Below are 17501 nucleotides of genomic sequence, written 5' to 3'. Positions count from 1 at the left end.
CACCTGTGCTTTTCATACTGTGTATTTGAGCACATGAAGTGCAGTTTTGATTCAGTATACATTTAAAACAAAGAAGCAAATACCAAATGTTCAGATTGTGTGCCATTGTTTTCAGCTCTCTTAAAGTATAGGAGATTGTTACGTTCCCTCCTAAACTAGGGGTACAAAGGGAAGTAACAAAAACAACCGGGCGAAAGAAAAAGGAGGGGAAACTGACTGCTGAAGCACAAAGTGATGCTTTAATTAATAAAAAAAGAAACCTCACTTTCAACCTGGCATCTAATTTAGAACCAGTACGAGAGGACTCACTCCACACAAGGGAGGCCATACTAAAAACAGACTTATTTTCAAATATATCTGATGCTACACAAACATTGACTCTAGTCTTTCAAATAACAAACTTCCCCAGATCCTGCCTACCACAACTTACCTAACTATCTTCTGAAGCGTGCCGGGCTCGAGGCGACTTTAAAAAAGGGCAAACATCAGCGGCCGAAACCCTGAAACGCCTGCCCCCAACAGGGACTAAATCCCCAACCAGGATTACCCCGAAAATAAAAAAAGGCAAAATAATAAATGAGTGCCTGAAGGAAGGACTGATTAGACACTCCCCTATCTAAACTGAGGAAGCTGTTAAACAGTAAGAGACTTCACAACCAATGGTACACTTATACACACACTACTATTCACCAAACACAATAACACTATATAACAAACAATCAAATACTCACTCCTTGTCTCAAAGATCTCAGACGACCCCCATTTGTTACGTTCCCTCCTAAACTAGGGGTACAAAGGGAAGTAACAAAACACAAAAACAACCGGGCAAGAGAAGAAGGAGAGGAAACTGACTGCTGAAGCCACAAAGTGATGCTTTAATTAATAAAAAAGAAAAGAGGCTCACCAGCCAATTTGCAAAACAAACTTAAAGTAACTAAGAACAACTTTCCTCTAAAAGAAAGTAATTAAATTAAACAATACACAAAAAAGGTAAACTGGAGCACATAGCCTAAAAATTCACAAAAACACAGGCCTCACACAGAGACATGCTGCACTGCTTCTTCTTCTGCTTTAATGGCGAATCGCTTCCACTTGGAGCATATATCGCCACCTACTGTTGAGTTATTAAATGTTCATATTAAATCCTTGTCCTCAGACCACTGCTTTTGAGGAATTTGAAGATCAGCTTGTTTGCTTCATTTCTTGATTTACTTTCGTTTATTGCCTTGAAATCCATGTCCTTGATGTTGAGTTGTTCCAGTGCAGTTTTCAGAATGAATCTTTGTCTGTTATAATCCGGGCAGCTAAAAAATACATGATGTATTGTCTGGTTGTTGGCAACAATCACAATTGCCATTTGGATGTTTTCCAATCAGATGCAGTGATGAGTTTAGTCCAGAGTGTCCCAATTTTATCCTGCTGTTAATGCTCTGCTCTCTTCTACTACTCCCCCAAGTGCTTCCTGTTCCTACTTCCCTTTGTATCTGGTATAAATGTCTTCCTTTGGTGTTACTGTCCCATAGTCTTTGCCATTGTTGCTTGATAACCACTTTTGTAAAAGATTTGACTTCTGCTCTACTGATGGGTACCATAATATCAATCTGGTTGGCTTTCAAACCACATTTTGCCAGTTGATCCACTACTTCATTCCCTCTAATACCCACATGCGCTGGAACCCACACAAATTGAACAACAATTCCCAGATGAACTAACCTAAACATGATTTTTAAAATTTCATGTAAAATATCCTGACGACATTCTGAAGAGAAGTTGTTTATACTCTCCAGAGCTGCACTGGAGTCAGAGCAAACGACCACTCGCATTGGCTGTATTTCCTCTACCCACTGAAGTGCTAGAGAGATAGCCATCATCTCTACTGTATATACTGCAATGTGATCACTTGTACGCTTTCCCACTTTGACTTTTAACTCAGGAACATAAAATGCACAACTAGTTAGACCATTTTCTGGATTTTTGTATCCATCAGTAAATATTTGTATGAAGTGCCCATATTGTTCATGTAGAACAGTGTTCACATAAGCCTGTACATTGATTTTGTTTTTCATTAAATGTGACCGTTTCAATAGTGATAAATCTACTATAGGTTGAGGTAGCAACCATGGTGGAACAGCTGATAACAACACCGTCGGACTAATATTCCATTCTTTAACTTTGAATTCCTTACATATTTCCGAAACACCATTTATTTTGTTACTTTCCCAACTTGTTTGTACAGTTTGTTTAGTAGGGTGAGTATCTTTATGGCCCTTTAGATTTGCCCAGTAATGAACAATTAACTGCTTTCTCCTCAAAGAAATTGGTACTTCTCCGACCTCTACCTGAAGTGCCGACACTGGTGTAGATCTTACTGCCACACAGCATATCCTTAGTGCTTGTGCCTGGACTCAATCTAATTTTTGAAGAGAAGAATATGCAGCTGAACCATACAATATTAGTCCATATTCTATGGCTGATCTACTTAGGGCTGTGTATACGTTCCTCAAAGCAGCTTTATTCGCCCCCCACTTAGTGCCTGCCAAGCACCTCATAGCATTTAAAACCCTTTTACATTTATCTACTACTTTATCAATGCGAGTACTCCATGTGACTCTCTCGTCCAACCATATTCCCAGAAATGTAAATGTCTTCACTTTCTTTAGATCTTGTCCATAAAGTTTTAACCTAACCTCCTCACCTATCCTTTTCCTCGTAAAAAATAAAGTTTCAGTTTTTTCCACCGACAATCTAAACCCCCATGTCAGAGACCAGCTTTCAATTTCCGTAATGGCTTCCTGAATCTTAGCTACAATATATTTTACATTTCTGCCCCTTTTCCAAATAGCTCCATCATCTGCAAAAAGTGACTTACCAATATCAGATCCTACGTGTGTGTGTGTGTGTGTGTGTGTATCATTGATCATGATAGAAAATAAAAGAGGACTGATGACACTCCCCTGCGGGGTTCCATTTTCAACTTCATGCCTTCGAGAATATGACTTGCCAAAACGGACTCTGATGGCACGGCCAAACAAAAAATCCATAATTCAATTACATACATTACCTCCCAGACCCATAATGTCCAGTTTTATTAATAATCCTTCCACATCATATCGTAAGCTTTTTCCACATCAAAGAATACAGCTACAACACACTCCTTGTTTGCTTGGGCTTTCCTGACTTCAGACTCCAGGCACAGCAGTGGATCTAAAGTACTCCGCTCTCTTCTAAACCCACTCTGATAAGGAGTCATTAGTTCATTTTTCTCAATGTAGTATGTCAGCCTTTCTGTTATCATTCTTTCCATAACTTTACACAAGTGTGGTGTCAGAGCTATAGGTCTATAACTGCCTGGACTGGTTGGATCTTTCCCAGGTTTCCTAATAGGAATAATGACTGACTCTTTCCATATTATTGGCAGCTTCCCTTTCTTACAGATCTTATTGTACATCTCCAGCAGCTTTCCTAATGCAAAATCACTTAATTTGGTCAACATTATATAACATACATTATCTTTTCCAGGAGCAGTCATTTTCCACTTACTTAATGCTCTTCTCAACTCTTGAATAGGAAAAGGTATATTTACAACACTCTGCGACGAATGTCTTTCTTCATATACATTAGGATGTTCATCTAACACTTCCTGCCTCCTGATCTTACCTTCTTCTGTCCAATTTTCCGAAGAATTAACTTTGACAAAAAAAATTGCTAGAATTTCTGCCTTCTCCAAAGCACCAGTGGCAACTTCCCCTCCATTCTCTAACACTGGCAGGTTACTCTGATGTCTTATTCCCCTCATCTTCTTAATCATTTCCCATACTTTATCTAATGGCGTAGTTCTCCGAATACTTGAACAGAATCCTCTCCAACACTCCCTTTTTGCTCTTTTAACAATGTTCCTTACCTGAGCCTTTTTATATTCTAATAAATTATGTAATGAATGTGTCTTTCTTAGCTTTCCAAACAGCCTGATTTTGTTTCGGATTGCATCATTACATTCTTTGTTCCACCACGGTACCATCTTAACACATTTACTAAGTTTACCAGTTTTATTCCCAATAGTTTGATTAGCGCTTTTAATTATATTTGAAGTAAATTGCTCATTTATTTCATCAATACTTCCTGCCATATCAATCTGATGCAATTCATTATTGCACAATTTAGCAAACATCTCCCAATTTGCTTTAGAAAAAGTCCATCTCATGATACCGTCTAGCTCAACCACATGATTTATATCAAACTTGATTATAATTGGAAGGCGATCACTCCCAATACTTCCCAACTGCTACCAGAAGCTAATTCACTTGTTACAAGAGTTAGGTAGATCGCAGACTGTTCCATCTCTGAAATTGATCCTTGTCCCTTGCCCATTATTTAAACAAACTAATTCCTTTGCCTCCATTAAATCCTCCACCACCTGTCCGTTGTAATCTGTTGATCTCCCTCCCCACATTGTATTATGTGCATTAAAATCACCACACCATATTATTTCATTTCCTTGGCAAAGACTGTCTAATTCCTCTATTTTGAGTTTATTACATGGATTATAAAAATTCAGGACACTAATTTTCCTTTTATTAATCCAAACTTCTACACCCACTATTTCTAAATCATGACTGTTCTTAAATGTTAGCCTACTATAAGACATGACTTCTCTGATAAAGATTGCACATCCCCCTCCCTGGCCATCATTTCTATCTTGTCTAATAGCAGTATATCCCCCAATTATGAAGTCCAAATGAGTCTTCAGCCATGTTTCTTGAATACAAATAACGTCTGGTTTTTCTTTTAACTGATATATAGGTCTTGAATTCTTGTCCATTTGCAATAAGGCTTTTAGCATTCCATTGCAGAATGACAAACCATTCATCTATTCATTAATCTGTGAATCATCATTATTGGTGGCTAGCATATCATATCAACGGTTATATCCTTTATACCAAAAAATTCACCTGCTGCTTCCACTATTGTTTTCAGTCTTGATCTCTTTTTTGTTTGTTGTAAAGCAACATTCACCACTTTTCCAATAAAGGCCACAAATGTGTATTTATTAACAATCAATGCATCCTCTCCTATCACACACTTATGTGAACACTTGGTGGAGCTTTCCTTTGTCTGTGGGAGTTTGGGAAAATCTTTTGAAGAGAACATACTTGATGCTACTTGGGATTTCCTAGCTATGTTTAGTGAAACCTTTTCTGTTGCTTCAGCATATGAGACTTTATTTTGCACTTTGTATCTCTGCACCTCCTTGGCCTTTTTCTGCACTTCACAGCCCTGATACGCAGCACTATTACAACATTTCACCTTAGCACCTGCAGTACAACTACCATATTCATGTTCCCCCGCACATGTTGGACACCTGGGCTTAGTTGCTTTGCACTTGTCTGCCACATGCCCAAACCTTTGGCACTTAAAGCACCGCAGAGGTTTAGGGATGAATTCTCTTACTGGAAAGCTCATGCAACCGATCATTATCTTCTGTTGAATTGTTTCTTCAAACTGAAGAAGAACAGACAAACTATCCACTATCTTACCCTGATACCTAGTAGGAAGACGCTTAACTACAGTCACTTTTCCCGCTTTAAATGGACTGTACTTATATGGTAAATGGACTGTACTTATATAGCGCTTTATCCAGTCTTTAAGACCCCTCAAAGCGCTTTACATACTACATGTCATTCACCCATTCACACCCATTCATACAGAGCAGTGTACCTTACTCTATAGGACCTAACATTGACACACATTCACACACCGTTGGCCATGCCATCGGGAGCAACTCAGGGTTAAGTATCTTGCCCAAGGATACATCGACATGTTGACTGCATGGGCTGGGATCGAACCCACAACCTTCTGGTTGAAAGACAACCACACTCCCTCACAGCCACAGTCGCCCAAGCTTTAAATTTCCTTCTTGAGTTCTTCTATGCCGATTTCTATGTGAACTCCACTGATGACTCCAAGTATTTTCCGATTTGCTCCAGGAACATGGCATTTAATTCGAACTTCATTCAGGGTCTTCATTTTCAGTAACTTTTCCTGTTGTTTTGCATTAATCAATTCAACCAACATCCGTCCTTTGCTCAGAAATCTTGCTTGTTTTATCGATCCAATTTCTTTGTGACTTGCTTTAGTCAGGGCCACTGGATGTAATTTAGCTGCGGATTGCTCACCAAACTCCACAATCACTTTCCACTCTTCATTCTCAATCCTTTTCTTTACTTTCTTCAATTCATTCTGCGAATCAGATTCACTAAGACTGTCACTTGACATGTCTATTTTCTTTCTTGAAGTATTTTTCCTTACTTCATTCCATCCTCCTTCTCCTTCAGATGCACTTTCCATATCCTCCTCTCCAGGACTCAAAGACGCCATTCCACCAGCTGCTCTCAATCTCGCACTCACGTCAACGTTCACTCCAATCACCGTCTACTCAGTCTCAGCACCCTGCACGACTGCGTCACCGATGTGCGTCAGCCCTCTGGATTGAGAGGGCACTGCAGCCTCCCTCAGGTCCTTTAAGGAGGCCCTGATTGGGCATTGGGAGCACCTGGAGGAGAGGCTGCACCTGGGGACAATCAGGGAGAGAGAGAGGCACACACACACAGGCACCCACTGCGGCACGTAACAGAGATAATAAATGAATATATTCAACAACAGTATCCGGTTCAGTTGCACCTGTCACATTCCCTGCAAATATTGTGTTCAAAGTAGTCAACATCAACTCACTCCTGCAATGTTATGTGATCTGGTGCCTCAAAGTTCTAAGTTATAATTGTATATTGTGCTCACATGGGTCCATTAAAGAAATGAAGTTATGTTTTGACAAATTGCCTGAAACTGACTCGCATAGAGAAAGACCTGGCGAGTAATCCAGTAAAAAAAGTACTGGGGTTTATGGGTCTCTATACAAAACATAATGACGCTGCTATCTGCATTTGACTGTTTTTGAATGTTAATATTGTGTTGTAATGCAATATGAAACAAATGTATCCTGAAGAAACCTCTTAGAAAATAGTTTATTGGATAGTCATGTAGTGTAATTGCTGAAACTATTTTTAATTCATTTTTCAGCTGTAATATGTGTAATGTTTCATAATAAACAGAATTATATTATACAAAAGTTAAATTAGAAAATATTTATTTTTTAAAACTTTTTTTTCTTCTAAATGATAAAATAATTGCTTGGATTAGGATTCTTTTGTTCTCTATGGTCTCTTTTACTGATATAAAATAGGTTATATATAGACATAATCAAATGTAAATAGCTTCAGTCCTAACCGAAATTATGTTTTAGCTCCTTCTTAAAAAGGGGTTCCGCCCCTTCAGTGTTTATCCTTGAGGCTGTGTTTACTGTGAAAGACACAGCGGTAAATTAGGGATTCTGTCCCCGGTTCTCACGTACATCGTCCCAGCAGCACGTCCAGCTCTCGGCGCCTCTAAATCTTAATTTCTCTCCCAAATATGGACCAGGAATGTCCAGGATGACGTCGCCTGTCCGGGGAATGCGGGTTTGTAACCACATTTATTTAACTACGCCTTCTTCCAGTCTGAGGTCCTGGTAGGCATTACACAGGAAGAGTGGTGTAGGAAAAAGAAACGGGACGCCCTCCTCCTCGTCCTCCTCCTCCTCTTCCTCTTCTCTTGGCGGATAACGGTGTTCAAGAAGTTATTCAGGACCGACGCAGACAATAGCCCCGAGACTGTAGTCCATGTTGCGGCTTTGATACGCGTCCATCACTACTTATTAATGCTGTCTGCGTCCGTGTTGTGTCACACAAAGAGGAAAACGCTCGGCTGAAATCATATCATGGACGATTTGGGTAAGTATTACTGCGATTCTTCCTCCTCTACATGTTGGATATCTTGAGGGGATCTTTGGGAAGGGGTGGTGTGTCCAAACAGAGGAAATAAGGTCTCTGTGCATTCTGGTAATGATAGTGGAGGAGAATTTCCTTTTCGGTCCACAGGGACATGTATGGGTCTGCAGTGTAAAGGGGATTTATTGGCTCCCTTAACATTTTAATACAGATAAAAGCAATTTGAACATCCTTTAATAAAGCTATCTTACAACTTCAATGTCAAAAATATGTTTTTTCCCCTTAATCTGATAATACCTATTGTGGAGGTGATTCTCTATCCTCTGAGATTTAAAACTATGTTTTGTTTTTGCATTATTGTGTTTACCTTTCCAAGCAAACATTCACAAATACTCACACAGGTACCACAAGAACTGGTACTACATTACTCTGTGACTGCCTGACCGCCATTGAGTGCTTTGTGCATGCCCTGCTAATTCAATATACTCTTTCTAAATGAGATTAAAGGGGATTCACTGTGGGCTTTCCCATCCATTCATATTAACAAGCCATGGATGGAAAGAAGCCACATAATGTTCAACAGAGTATTTTGAAGATATCAAAGGGGGTTGTGTGTTCAGCGTCAGGAAGCATGATCTGTCTTTTTCTATTGATGTTATAAAATATGCACTCTTTTCTTGGAACAACATTATGAGAAGCTGACTGTGTGTGTGTCGGAAAGGCCCTGAAATAGCCCCGGGCCACTCTGCTATTTTCAAAAAAAGCCACAGAGTTCAATGAAAATAGAAAGGCCTTTCTCTTCCGCTGCCCATTTTGCTCTCATAGGAACTTTTTCTTTCTTGAAGTCCACTTCTGTATTAGGGGACTTATGCTTTACAAGCAACCCTGGAAGGAATGGCTAGATGCAGCCAAGCACATCTGGGCACATCTGGTTTGGATTGCACACAGAGAGGCCGAGCTAATGGGTGACTGGGTGAGCGTTAGTCAGGCGGTGGCCATGTTCAGGACGCTCAGTTTATCCTGTTGTCTAATAATGTTGAAGGTTTATGTATTGGATCTGGCGAGGCTTTTCGGTGAGATAGACCACTTGTTAGAGAGGCTATTAGCCAAGACAAACAAGTCGACAGGCAGCTCTAAATATGGTCATAATTCCCATTCAGAGAAGTTCAGCTCCTTATATGAGCAGTTCACTCTGTAAGTGTGTGTGTGTGCGTGTGTGTGAGAGAGAGAGAGAGAGGCACACAGCAGGGAGGAGGAGGGCGAGTAGTATATATGCACAAGTTTCTCACCACATGGCCGTACCAGAAGTGTGAATCATCTGTGGCAGAAGTGGCCGCAGGGATGAACTAATGCAGGGTCACCTGGTAATGTTCCTCATGTCTCACAACTGATTACCTCAGATGTTTAAAAAAAGTCTAGTCCACTAGATCAAACACCCAAAGGCAACCAGAGTAAAGGGGCTTATGTGTTCTTCAGCAAACAGTTATTGTTTTAAGCTTCTTATCAAAAGACAACACATTATAAAAACCTCCCAAACATGGTTTGTTTTCCTTTCTGTTGAAGTTTAGTCCTGTTTTTGCTCTTGAAAGGATCTACCAGTAGATCAGTGGTTCCTAAACACAGGCTACTTCTGCAATTTCCAGGATGTATTTTCATTGTATATTACTAGGGCTGCAGCAAATTAATATTATTTCATTATCGATTGTTTGATTTATAAAATTTCAGAAAATAGTGGACTAACATCCACCCCAGCTTCTCAAAGTCCAAAGTGATGAATGTCTTGTTCAGTCCGTCCAAAACCATCATATATTCATTTGAATCCGATATCAAACAGCAGGAAAGATCCAAATATTTGAGAGGCTGAAAACATGATGAATGAAAAATGTGGCGATTAATTGATTTTCCATGTAGTTGGCAACTTTTTTCCTGTCAATGAACAACTCTATACTAATAACCAATAAACGACTGGTTTTGATAGGCTTTTTTCTTATCCAAAGTGAGTCTTAGAATTACCAAAATGGCGTAATGCGTGAATATTTGTTGAAAAGCAGGTTTTTTTTAAAGTGATAGATTAATGGTTGAACAATCCAATTTATGACACTGCAGCTGGTAATAGTGGGTAAACATGACAAAACCTCTCATATTCTTCCAAAACAGCAGCCTCCAGTGTACAATTTACACTTAATAATAGTAAATATAGTAAATAGTAAACGTAATTAGTCATGTTCAGCTCTTTTTCTACAAACTTCAGCTTTGGCCTTAATTTGCACATACATGGACTTGTCAGCGCTGAATGATGTCATGCAGCGGCTAACCCTTGAGCAAGTTTAGCTTCTGGACAGCTTCCACTTGGAGTGGATTTAAATATCAGCTGCCAAACACTCTTCCTCCTCTGCTTCCTCTCCGAACTGGCATGTCTTTGATAAGTTTGTGTTCTAATAACTTCGCTGTTTTGATGGATTATATCTGGATCGTGCCAAGTCTAACTGTCCTGTCCTCTGACTGATTATTGGTGTGTGGACGCTCGTTGTCCTCCATGTCATGTTATGCTGCTGCTGTATTATTGGTCACACAGGCTGTCTGTCTCTCCTTAGGAGTGCCTGAGCCACTTAACTACCCTCTCAGTCCTCGTATTGTTGTGTTTGGTACGTAACTGTCTCTGCACGCATTTGCATGTCTGTCATTGTGTCTGCCTGTACGCCATTTACTGATCCTCATCATCTGTCTATCATCCAGTGTGTCTCTGTCTGCACTGCATGTTTTTGAAATCTCTTTCTTTAATCATACCTCTTTCTAACTCTCTTTGGTGCTTCATAAACAAACTGATATCACGACCAGGGGTATTAAAAAAGATATAGAGATGCATTATGGGGAAGTTAATTGTCTTTGAAGGTACAATGATAAGGATAAAAATAGAAAAAAAACATTGTAAATCCCACACGATCCCCACTAAATGTGTGACGGTGTCTGTATCTGCAGAGACCCTGTAGCTGTCTTAGTGTATATTCTTATTTGGCTGTGTTTCGGATGTTTCTTTTGAAAAAAAAAAATTGTAAGCTCGTATTCAAGAAAAGCTACAAAAATTGGGGGGGGGAAAAAACAACTACAGTGTATCACCAAGCGGACAAAACAAAAGCACACTTATAGAACTCATTGTGCCTTCAATTTTCATTAAAGAGACAACCTGAAGCTAAACCAAATCATAAATCCTTCCACAATTCCATTCCACTCATGCGTTTTCATGTTATTTATGAGTTTCTTTCCCCCTCTCTTCCCCTCCAGATGCCCTCCTCGCTGACCTGGAGAACACCGGCTCTCCTCTCGCTCGGTGTCCGGTCCTGCTCACCTCGGACCCCCCACAAGATGCAGAGGCTGAGCCCCCGGAGTCTGAAGAGAATCGACCACCTCCCCCCGCCTACACACCACAGCAGGTACACAAGCAGGAAGTAATCAGTTTTCTAATTTCAGACTCTGATTTGAATTATGACCATGTTGTCCAAAGACTTTGACGTCTGGTGTCAAATCTTCTCTGTGAGTTCAAGCTGCTTCTTCTTCACTGAAAACCTGATTCATGTTTATTGGTTTTTCCTCTCAGACTGTTTCCGCTGCGATGAAGTCTTCCCAGAACTCCAACCCAGACAAATTATACAGGTAACTCCTTCTCTGATTTCCTTAACCTATTGACGTGCTTTAATTAAGTCTTCTTACATCAAGTCTTCTTCTTACAGTTTAAAATCTCTAACTGAATAAGCAGAGTAATGCTTTACCTTGGAAAAGGACACGAAGGAGGAATGTAAAATCAACAAATGCTGTGCCACTATTTATATTCTCATTAGTGTTATCTTAACAGTGCAGTCTTACAAACAGATTTGCGAGATCTTACAAAAGTAAACATTTTTGATACTTTTTTTACCAAACATTTTCATCTCCTACATCTCTTCTCTTGGCCACGGCAGATGTGTCTCCTGCTATTCAGAATGAAAATGAATAAGTGTAGCGAAATGGCGAAACAGTCTGATTATCATTCTGCACATTTCTGTGAATAGAGAAAAGCTTTTTTACTATCAGAGAAACATTTAGTCATTCAAAGCTGTCTTTGTGTTTGGATGGGAAAATATCTGCCCAAAGCAGCAATAATTATAAATCACTTTTTTTCTACATTTTGTCTATTTTTAAGAAAGAATGTGTTTGTATGCTGAACATCTGTTATGGACAGATGAGGGTCTGCTGCTACATGACTAATGTCTGACTGGACAACGTTCAAGAGTCTCTCATGAGTCATGACAAACTGACCATGGTAACACAAACCGCATTAGTGACTGGATGTTTCTTTATCTGTGTTAATGTTATTCTGTTTCCCCTTCCTTACAGCACAGTGTGCAAACCACGCTCTCCGCGCACAGCAGACCCTCCGCCGGCCTTCTCCTCCTCCTCGCTGCTGGGAGGAGGTCTGAGTGAACTGGACCATCTGTTACAGGAGCTCAACGCCACGCAGTTCAACATCACAGGTCAGTGTGTGTGTGTGTGTGTGTGTGTGTGTGTGTGTGTGTGTGTGTGTGTGTGTGTGTGTGTGTGTGTGTGTGTGTGTGTGTGTGTGTGTGTGTGTGTGTGTGTGTGTGTGTGTGTGTGTGTGTGTGTGTGTGTGTGTGTGTGTGTGTGTGTGTGTGTGTGTGTGTGTGTGTGTGTGTGTGTGTGTGTGTGTGTGTGTGTGTGTGTGTGTGTGTGTGTGTGTGTGTGTGTGTGATTGATATCCCTGTGTTTATCTCTCAGGGAATCTTTCATTAATATGGCTTTGTATTTGTCTTCAGATGAGATCCTGGCCCAGTTCCCGTCTTCTAAGAAAGACGACAGAGACAAGATGAAGGATAAGATTATCTCCACCTCTTCCAGGTACCAGATGTAATCAATTTGATGTCAAATGTAATCTAATCTACTCAATGCAGACTACTTACTAAAGAGTTTCCATATCAGGACAGCTGCACAAATGAGCGAAAGATAAACAAACACTGCTAATGTACAATTAACATTTTATTACAATTTTGTTTTTATTATCACTGGCTGCTACTTCACCACCTTTTCACGTTCACTGACTTCATAATAATGCTGCTTATTTCATTTTTAATAATGTCTGCTTGTCTCTTTATTCAATATGCTAGTCTACTTGTGTTATTGAGTCTTTTATGTTCACTGTTTCTTCTGTGGGACAAATAAAGGATTTCTGAGAAAGTTTGAATCAATTCAAAGTGTGCTACAATACCATTTTTAACATCTTGATTAAAAAGTTTGTTTCTTAATTCTAACCAAATATAATCCATAACAGCTGAAAGTGTCTTGGTGATGTTTAAAAGCAGGTCTGTTTTGTGTTCTCAAACATCCGTCAACAACCATGTTTACTAGGTCCCACTCTGTTGAATTCAAGCCAGTATGTTAAACAAGACGAGATGAAATAGTGTGTTTGTTAGTTTACCAAAACAAGAATTGTCTTTTGCTCTTTCTAGCTCTGCCAAGCCTTCAGCAACATCAGCCACACTGGAGCTGGACAAGCTGATGGCCTCTCTGTCCGACTTCAGAGTGCAGAGCACAGTGAGCGACCTCACAACACACACACACTGATTCATGTTGGGGTCATGAAGACGTTCGCTTGACTTTGCTGTGCGGTCGCAGCACATAAATCACCGGATAGAGCCCGAGGATGCAAATTAGTCAGCATAAGAGATATCTCTGAAGTCAGAGTTAAAGGTCCTCTCTTGGTATGGTACATCATCTGATATTCAGTGAGTCAGTGTGCTAGCACGAGAGCATATGAAGTGGTTCTGTAGTTTTAAGTGTGTTTGGTTCCAGCTGTGTGTTATAAACAAGTGAGAGCACAAGGCTGGGGGAACATTGAAAACCCAGTGTTTTAAAAAGGAGCATTTCTCCATTGGATATACTTTACTGTTGTGTTCCCAGATGTTGGTATGTACCTGGATTAGCCGTGCTAACTTTGTCGTTCTAGGCATGGCATGTCAGGCCACTGATCCATACGGAGATATTTCAACACCTGCACTACACACAAATTAAATAGTTTATGACCAAATGCCAGGGAAATGTTTGAAATTTACATCAATTGCAATGTCAGTATGCAACACTTTGTTTCCATGTCCTTCTTCCTCTTTTCCCAAACTCACTACATAAACAGTCACTGCTTTATTTCTATTAGTTTCAAACTAACTTCAGATTGATATAAACTCTTGCTAAATCTCAAAGACAGATGTGCCATGCATAATTTTCCTTTGTCTGTGTTTCCAGCCAGCTGCACCCGTCACTCCAGTGGTGACAGCCCCGCAGCAGCCCACCCCCCCCCCGCAGGCCTCGTCCGGCGGCTCGTTGGACAGCATGCTGGGCCTGCTTCAGTCAGACCTGACCCGACAGGGGGTTCAAACATCCTCCAAAGGAAACTGTTCGGCTTGTCAGAAGCCAGTAGTAGGACAGGTGAGCTCTTAGAATATAGTCATAGATGTATAAAACTGTATTGAGCTCCCGAGAACTCATTTATATACATTTTTCATAATTATAAACCACAAAAGGTTAATTACTTGTGTCTGTTTACTCGTGCAGGTGGTCACAGCTCTTGGGAAGGTGTGGCACCCGGAGCACTTTGTGTGCACCGAGTGTGAAGCAGAGTTAGGCAGTCGCAACTTCTTTGAAAAGGACGGGCGGCCGTACTGCGAGTCGGACTACTTCACGCTCTTCTCCCCTCACTGTGCGCAATGCAACAAGCCTATTCTAAATGTGAGTGACTTAGTTGTGCATGTCACTTCACTCAAAGACTTTTTCGACACTGGCAAATTACTACCTCAATCCACCTTAAGTAACTTTTCAATCCTTTTGTCAGAAAATGGTCACCGCTCTGGATAAGAACTGGCACCCGGAGTGTTTCTGCTGTGTGAAGTGCAGCCGGGCGTTTGGAGAGGAAGGTAATGGGCGGCACACACTGTTTCCTGTCTGGGTTTAACACACAACTGTTGACAGTGAAGTTTATACAATTCATACTTACGTACAACCCTTAAAAGCTCTGCACATTGTGTGTTGCAATCTGTTCCAGAGTTTGTGAAAGCTAGAAATCAGTTTGCATTGATTTACTTTATGACCCTGGGAGCTCTGTTACCTTCTTTTAAACAGCTGTTAACCTCTCTAAAAAACACTAAATTACCATGGTTTTCAAAGGAGAGTTCATGTTCTGTTGTAAATGCAGTTACAGTCTGCCAACAATTCCGGAAAAACACTGAGTCTTTGGCAGAACATGTCCAAATTCAAAGCAGAACAAGCTTTGAGATACCATCAGCCTTTAGAAACTCACATCAATAAAACCATAAACCATTAAAGACGGATTAAAGTATACCACAGGCCAGAGTCACCTTGGAAACGTTCTGATGTTTTCTTCTGAGCTTCATCCGGTTCATTTAACATTTATCAACTTGAGCTGTGTAAAACTTTGACCACATCTCCTGCAGGTTTCCATGACCGTGAGGGCCAGCAGTATTGCCAGCAGTGCTTCTTGACTCTGTTTGCGTCCCGCTGTCAAGGCTGCAGCCAGCCCATCCTGGAAAACTACATCTCAGCCCTCAACTCTCTCTGGCACCCGCAGTGCTTCGTTTGTAGGGTGAGTGTTTCTCTGTGGGGGGGAGTCATGATGTCCGCTGCATTTAGAAAGAGGTTGTTACCTGGTGTTACGGGTGTAGCTGTTAAAGACTTCATCTGACAAAGAGACAGGTTGAATTTAAAGGTACGCTGTGGAGTTTATATTGGGTCTGTATCTTTGAAATCTTATAAATGTGTTAAATATATTTTCAAAACTCTGCGTGCAAAATGTAAATCCACCTGTGTGGAATTGAGATCCACAAATTACTTTTTGATTCACAAATAAAAACAGTTTTCACAAATTCCTTTCCAAAAGTCATATATTCTAGAAATGTAATCATAAATATGTTTCATTGACATGTAAATCAATTTCATGTATTCACAGATTTTTTGTTAGTGTGTTTACTTTACTACGTATGGATTGATGATATGTTCACAGAAACAATATGAGTCAATCTCCTTGTTCTTCCCTCATTAAACATTGGCAATTCTGTTTTTTTTTTCCATTTTGAAACCTTCTGATGTGTAACCGTGTGGGCAGGGCGTTCGTAAAACCGAAAAAACTGAAAAAAAACTAAAAATAAGTTTGAATTATGTCATGAGAAAGTTGTAATTTCCCCTGCCAGATGTGTAATTACAGTTCGGTGAGTCAGCGCTCTTCACTGTGACTGACTCTGCGTTTCTCCTCTTCTTCAGGAGTGCTACTGCCCCTTCGTCAACGGCAGCTTCTTCGAACACGAGGGTCAGCCGCTGTGCGAGGCCCACTACCACCAGTCCCGCGGCAGCATGTGTCAGGCCTGCCAGCAGCCGATCCTGGGCCGCTGCGTCACCGCCATGGGGGCCAAATTTCACCCCCACCACCTTGTGTGTCACTTCTGCCTGAAACCCCTGAGCAAAGGCTGCTTCAAGGAGCAGGAGAACAAGCCCTACTGCCACCCCTGCTTCATCAAACTCTTTGGTTGAGGACGCTCTGCCTCCCCCTCCTCCTCTGGGACAAGAGTTCTCAATTAGTTTGTTTTTTACCGCGGGAATGAGGGTGGAGCTGGTCTCTTTATTGGTTTTTAGAATATAATTTTGATAGAGGGAAGGGAATAAAAATGAGAAGCTTCCAACCCAATACATTTCTATTCATTTCACAATTTAAAAAAAGGACTGCATTTTGACTGGCAGGGTGAAATGTAAGTCTAGCATTAGTTAGACAGATTTAAAATGACGCCAAATGATTTTGTCATGTATGTAAATGATTACATACCGTGTTGATTCAAATTGAATATTGAAAAATTGAAATCTTTTGCCAAAGGTAGAAATGAAACAGTATATTAAGAGCAAATGTATTGTTTCAGTGAAGGACTTGTACTGTTGAGCGAAAAGAAAATCCCCTTTAATATATTTGCTTTATATTGCAAAAAGTATAAAGTGCCACTGCTATTGCATTTATATATTGTACGCTGACTGCTTTATGCTGTATGTTTTTTGTAAACTCTTATATGTTCAATGTCAGATATTTTTTGCATTATTATTTCACTATTGCTCTATGCAATTTGCCAAAAAATATTCCAAAGAATGAAATAAAGGAGAACACAACTTGTTATAATCTGCTTCATGGGTGAATGAATCTTTATAACCGAAGAAGGGTAATTCCAAGGCCACACAAAAAAATCAAAGAACTGTGTATTTTGTGGAAAGTACATCTAAAATGTATTGTACATTGTATCTATTTTACAAACAACATGATATAACGTATTTTCTGGTAAGTCAAACAGGGCACATTAGGAGTATTATTAAGTCTATTAAGAACAGAAAAAACGTTAGCGTAATCAGATATAAAATATGTGAAAAAAAGAAAATAGATTAAAATAAGATAATTGGATGTTTATATATGCACAACACTAGAGACGAACATTCACACTGATGCACATGACAGTATTTAATGTCGAGAAGAGTTGTAATGTAATAAGTTGACACATTGCCATTTACATTTTACGTTTTTATCAATGTATATTACTGCATATTCTTGAATCTTTGATGAATTATGCTTTTTTTTAAAGAATGACTTCATAT

General features: G+C 40.0%; 1 protein-coding gene across 3 annotated transcripts; it reads left to right on the top strand.

The window, feature by feature from the left end:
• Positions 1-7138: 7138 nt before the first annotated feature.
• On the top strand, positions 7139-17034 carry LOC307025112 (transforming growth factor beta-1-induced transcript 1 protein-like). 3 transcript variants are annotated; one of them, XM_079659702.1, is made up of 12 exons: positions 7139-7823; positions 10415-10465; positions 11103-11251; positions 11416-11471; positions 12192-12328; positions 12629-12710; positions 13319-13403; positions 14109-14291; positions 14418-14591; positions 14695-14776; positions 15314-15462; positions 16137-17034. In XM_079659702.1, exons 1-12 carry the CDS (start codon positions 7811-7813, stop codon positions 16401-16403), a joined length of 1428 nt encoding a protein of 475 aa, XP_079515828.1. In that variant the 5' UTR covers positions 7139-7810; the 3' UTR covers positions 16404-17034. The 3 variants fall into 3 exon arrangements, with proteins under 3 accessions (XP_079515828.1, XP_079515830.1, XP_079515829.1); XM_079659704.1 differs by lacking the exon at positions 10415-10465 and adding an exon at positions 8197-8221 and having other exon boundaries at positions 7169-7823; XM_079659703.1 differs by lacking the exon at positions 10415-10465 and having other exon boundaries at positions 7169-7823.
• The last annotated feature ends 467 nt before the right edge of the window (positions 17035-17501 follow it).

The sequence above is a fragment of the Notothenia rossii genome, assembly GCF_949606895.1.
Source record: "Notothenia rossii genome assembly, chromosome: 11".
Lineage (NCBI taxonomy): Eukaryota > Metazoa > Chordata > Actinopteri > Perciformes > Nototheniidae > Notothenia > Notothenia rossii.
The sequence above is the reverse complement of the archived record's forward strand: the minus strand, read 5'-3'. Positions and strand labels throughout refer to the sequence as shown.

Bases quoted from the DNA above. Each gene is read 5' to 3' on its own strand.
- LOC307025112 (XM_079659702.1), top strand. The intron at 14,292-14,417 runs GTGAGCTCTTAG...TTACTCGTGCAG, and splicing joins AGAAGCCAGTAGTAGGACAG to GTGGTCACAGCTCTTGGGAA. The intron at 15,463-16,136 runs GTGAGTGTTTCT...CCTCTTCTTCAG, and splicing joins CGCAGTGCTTCGTTTGTAGG to GAGTGCTACTGCCCCTTCGT.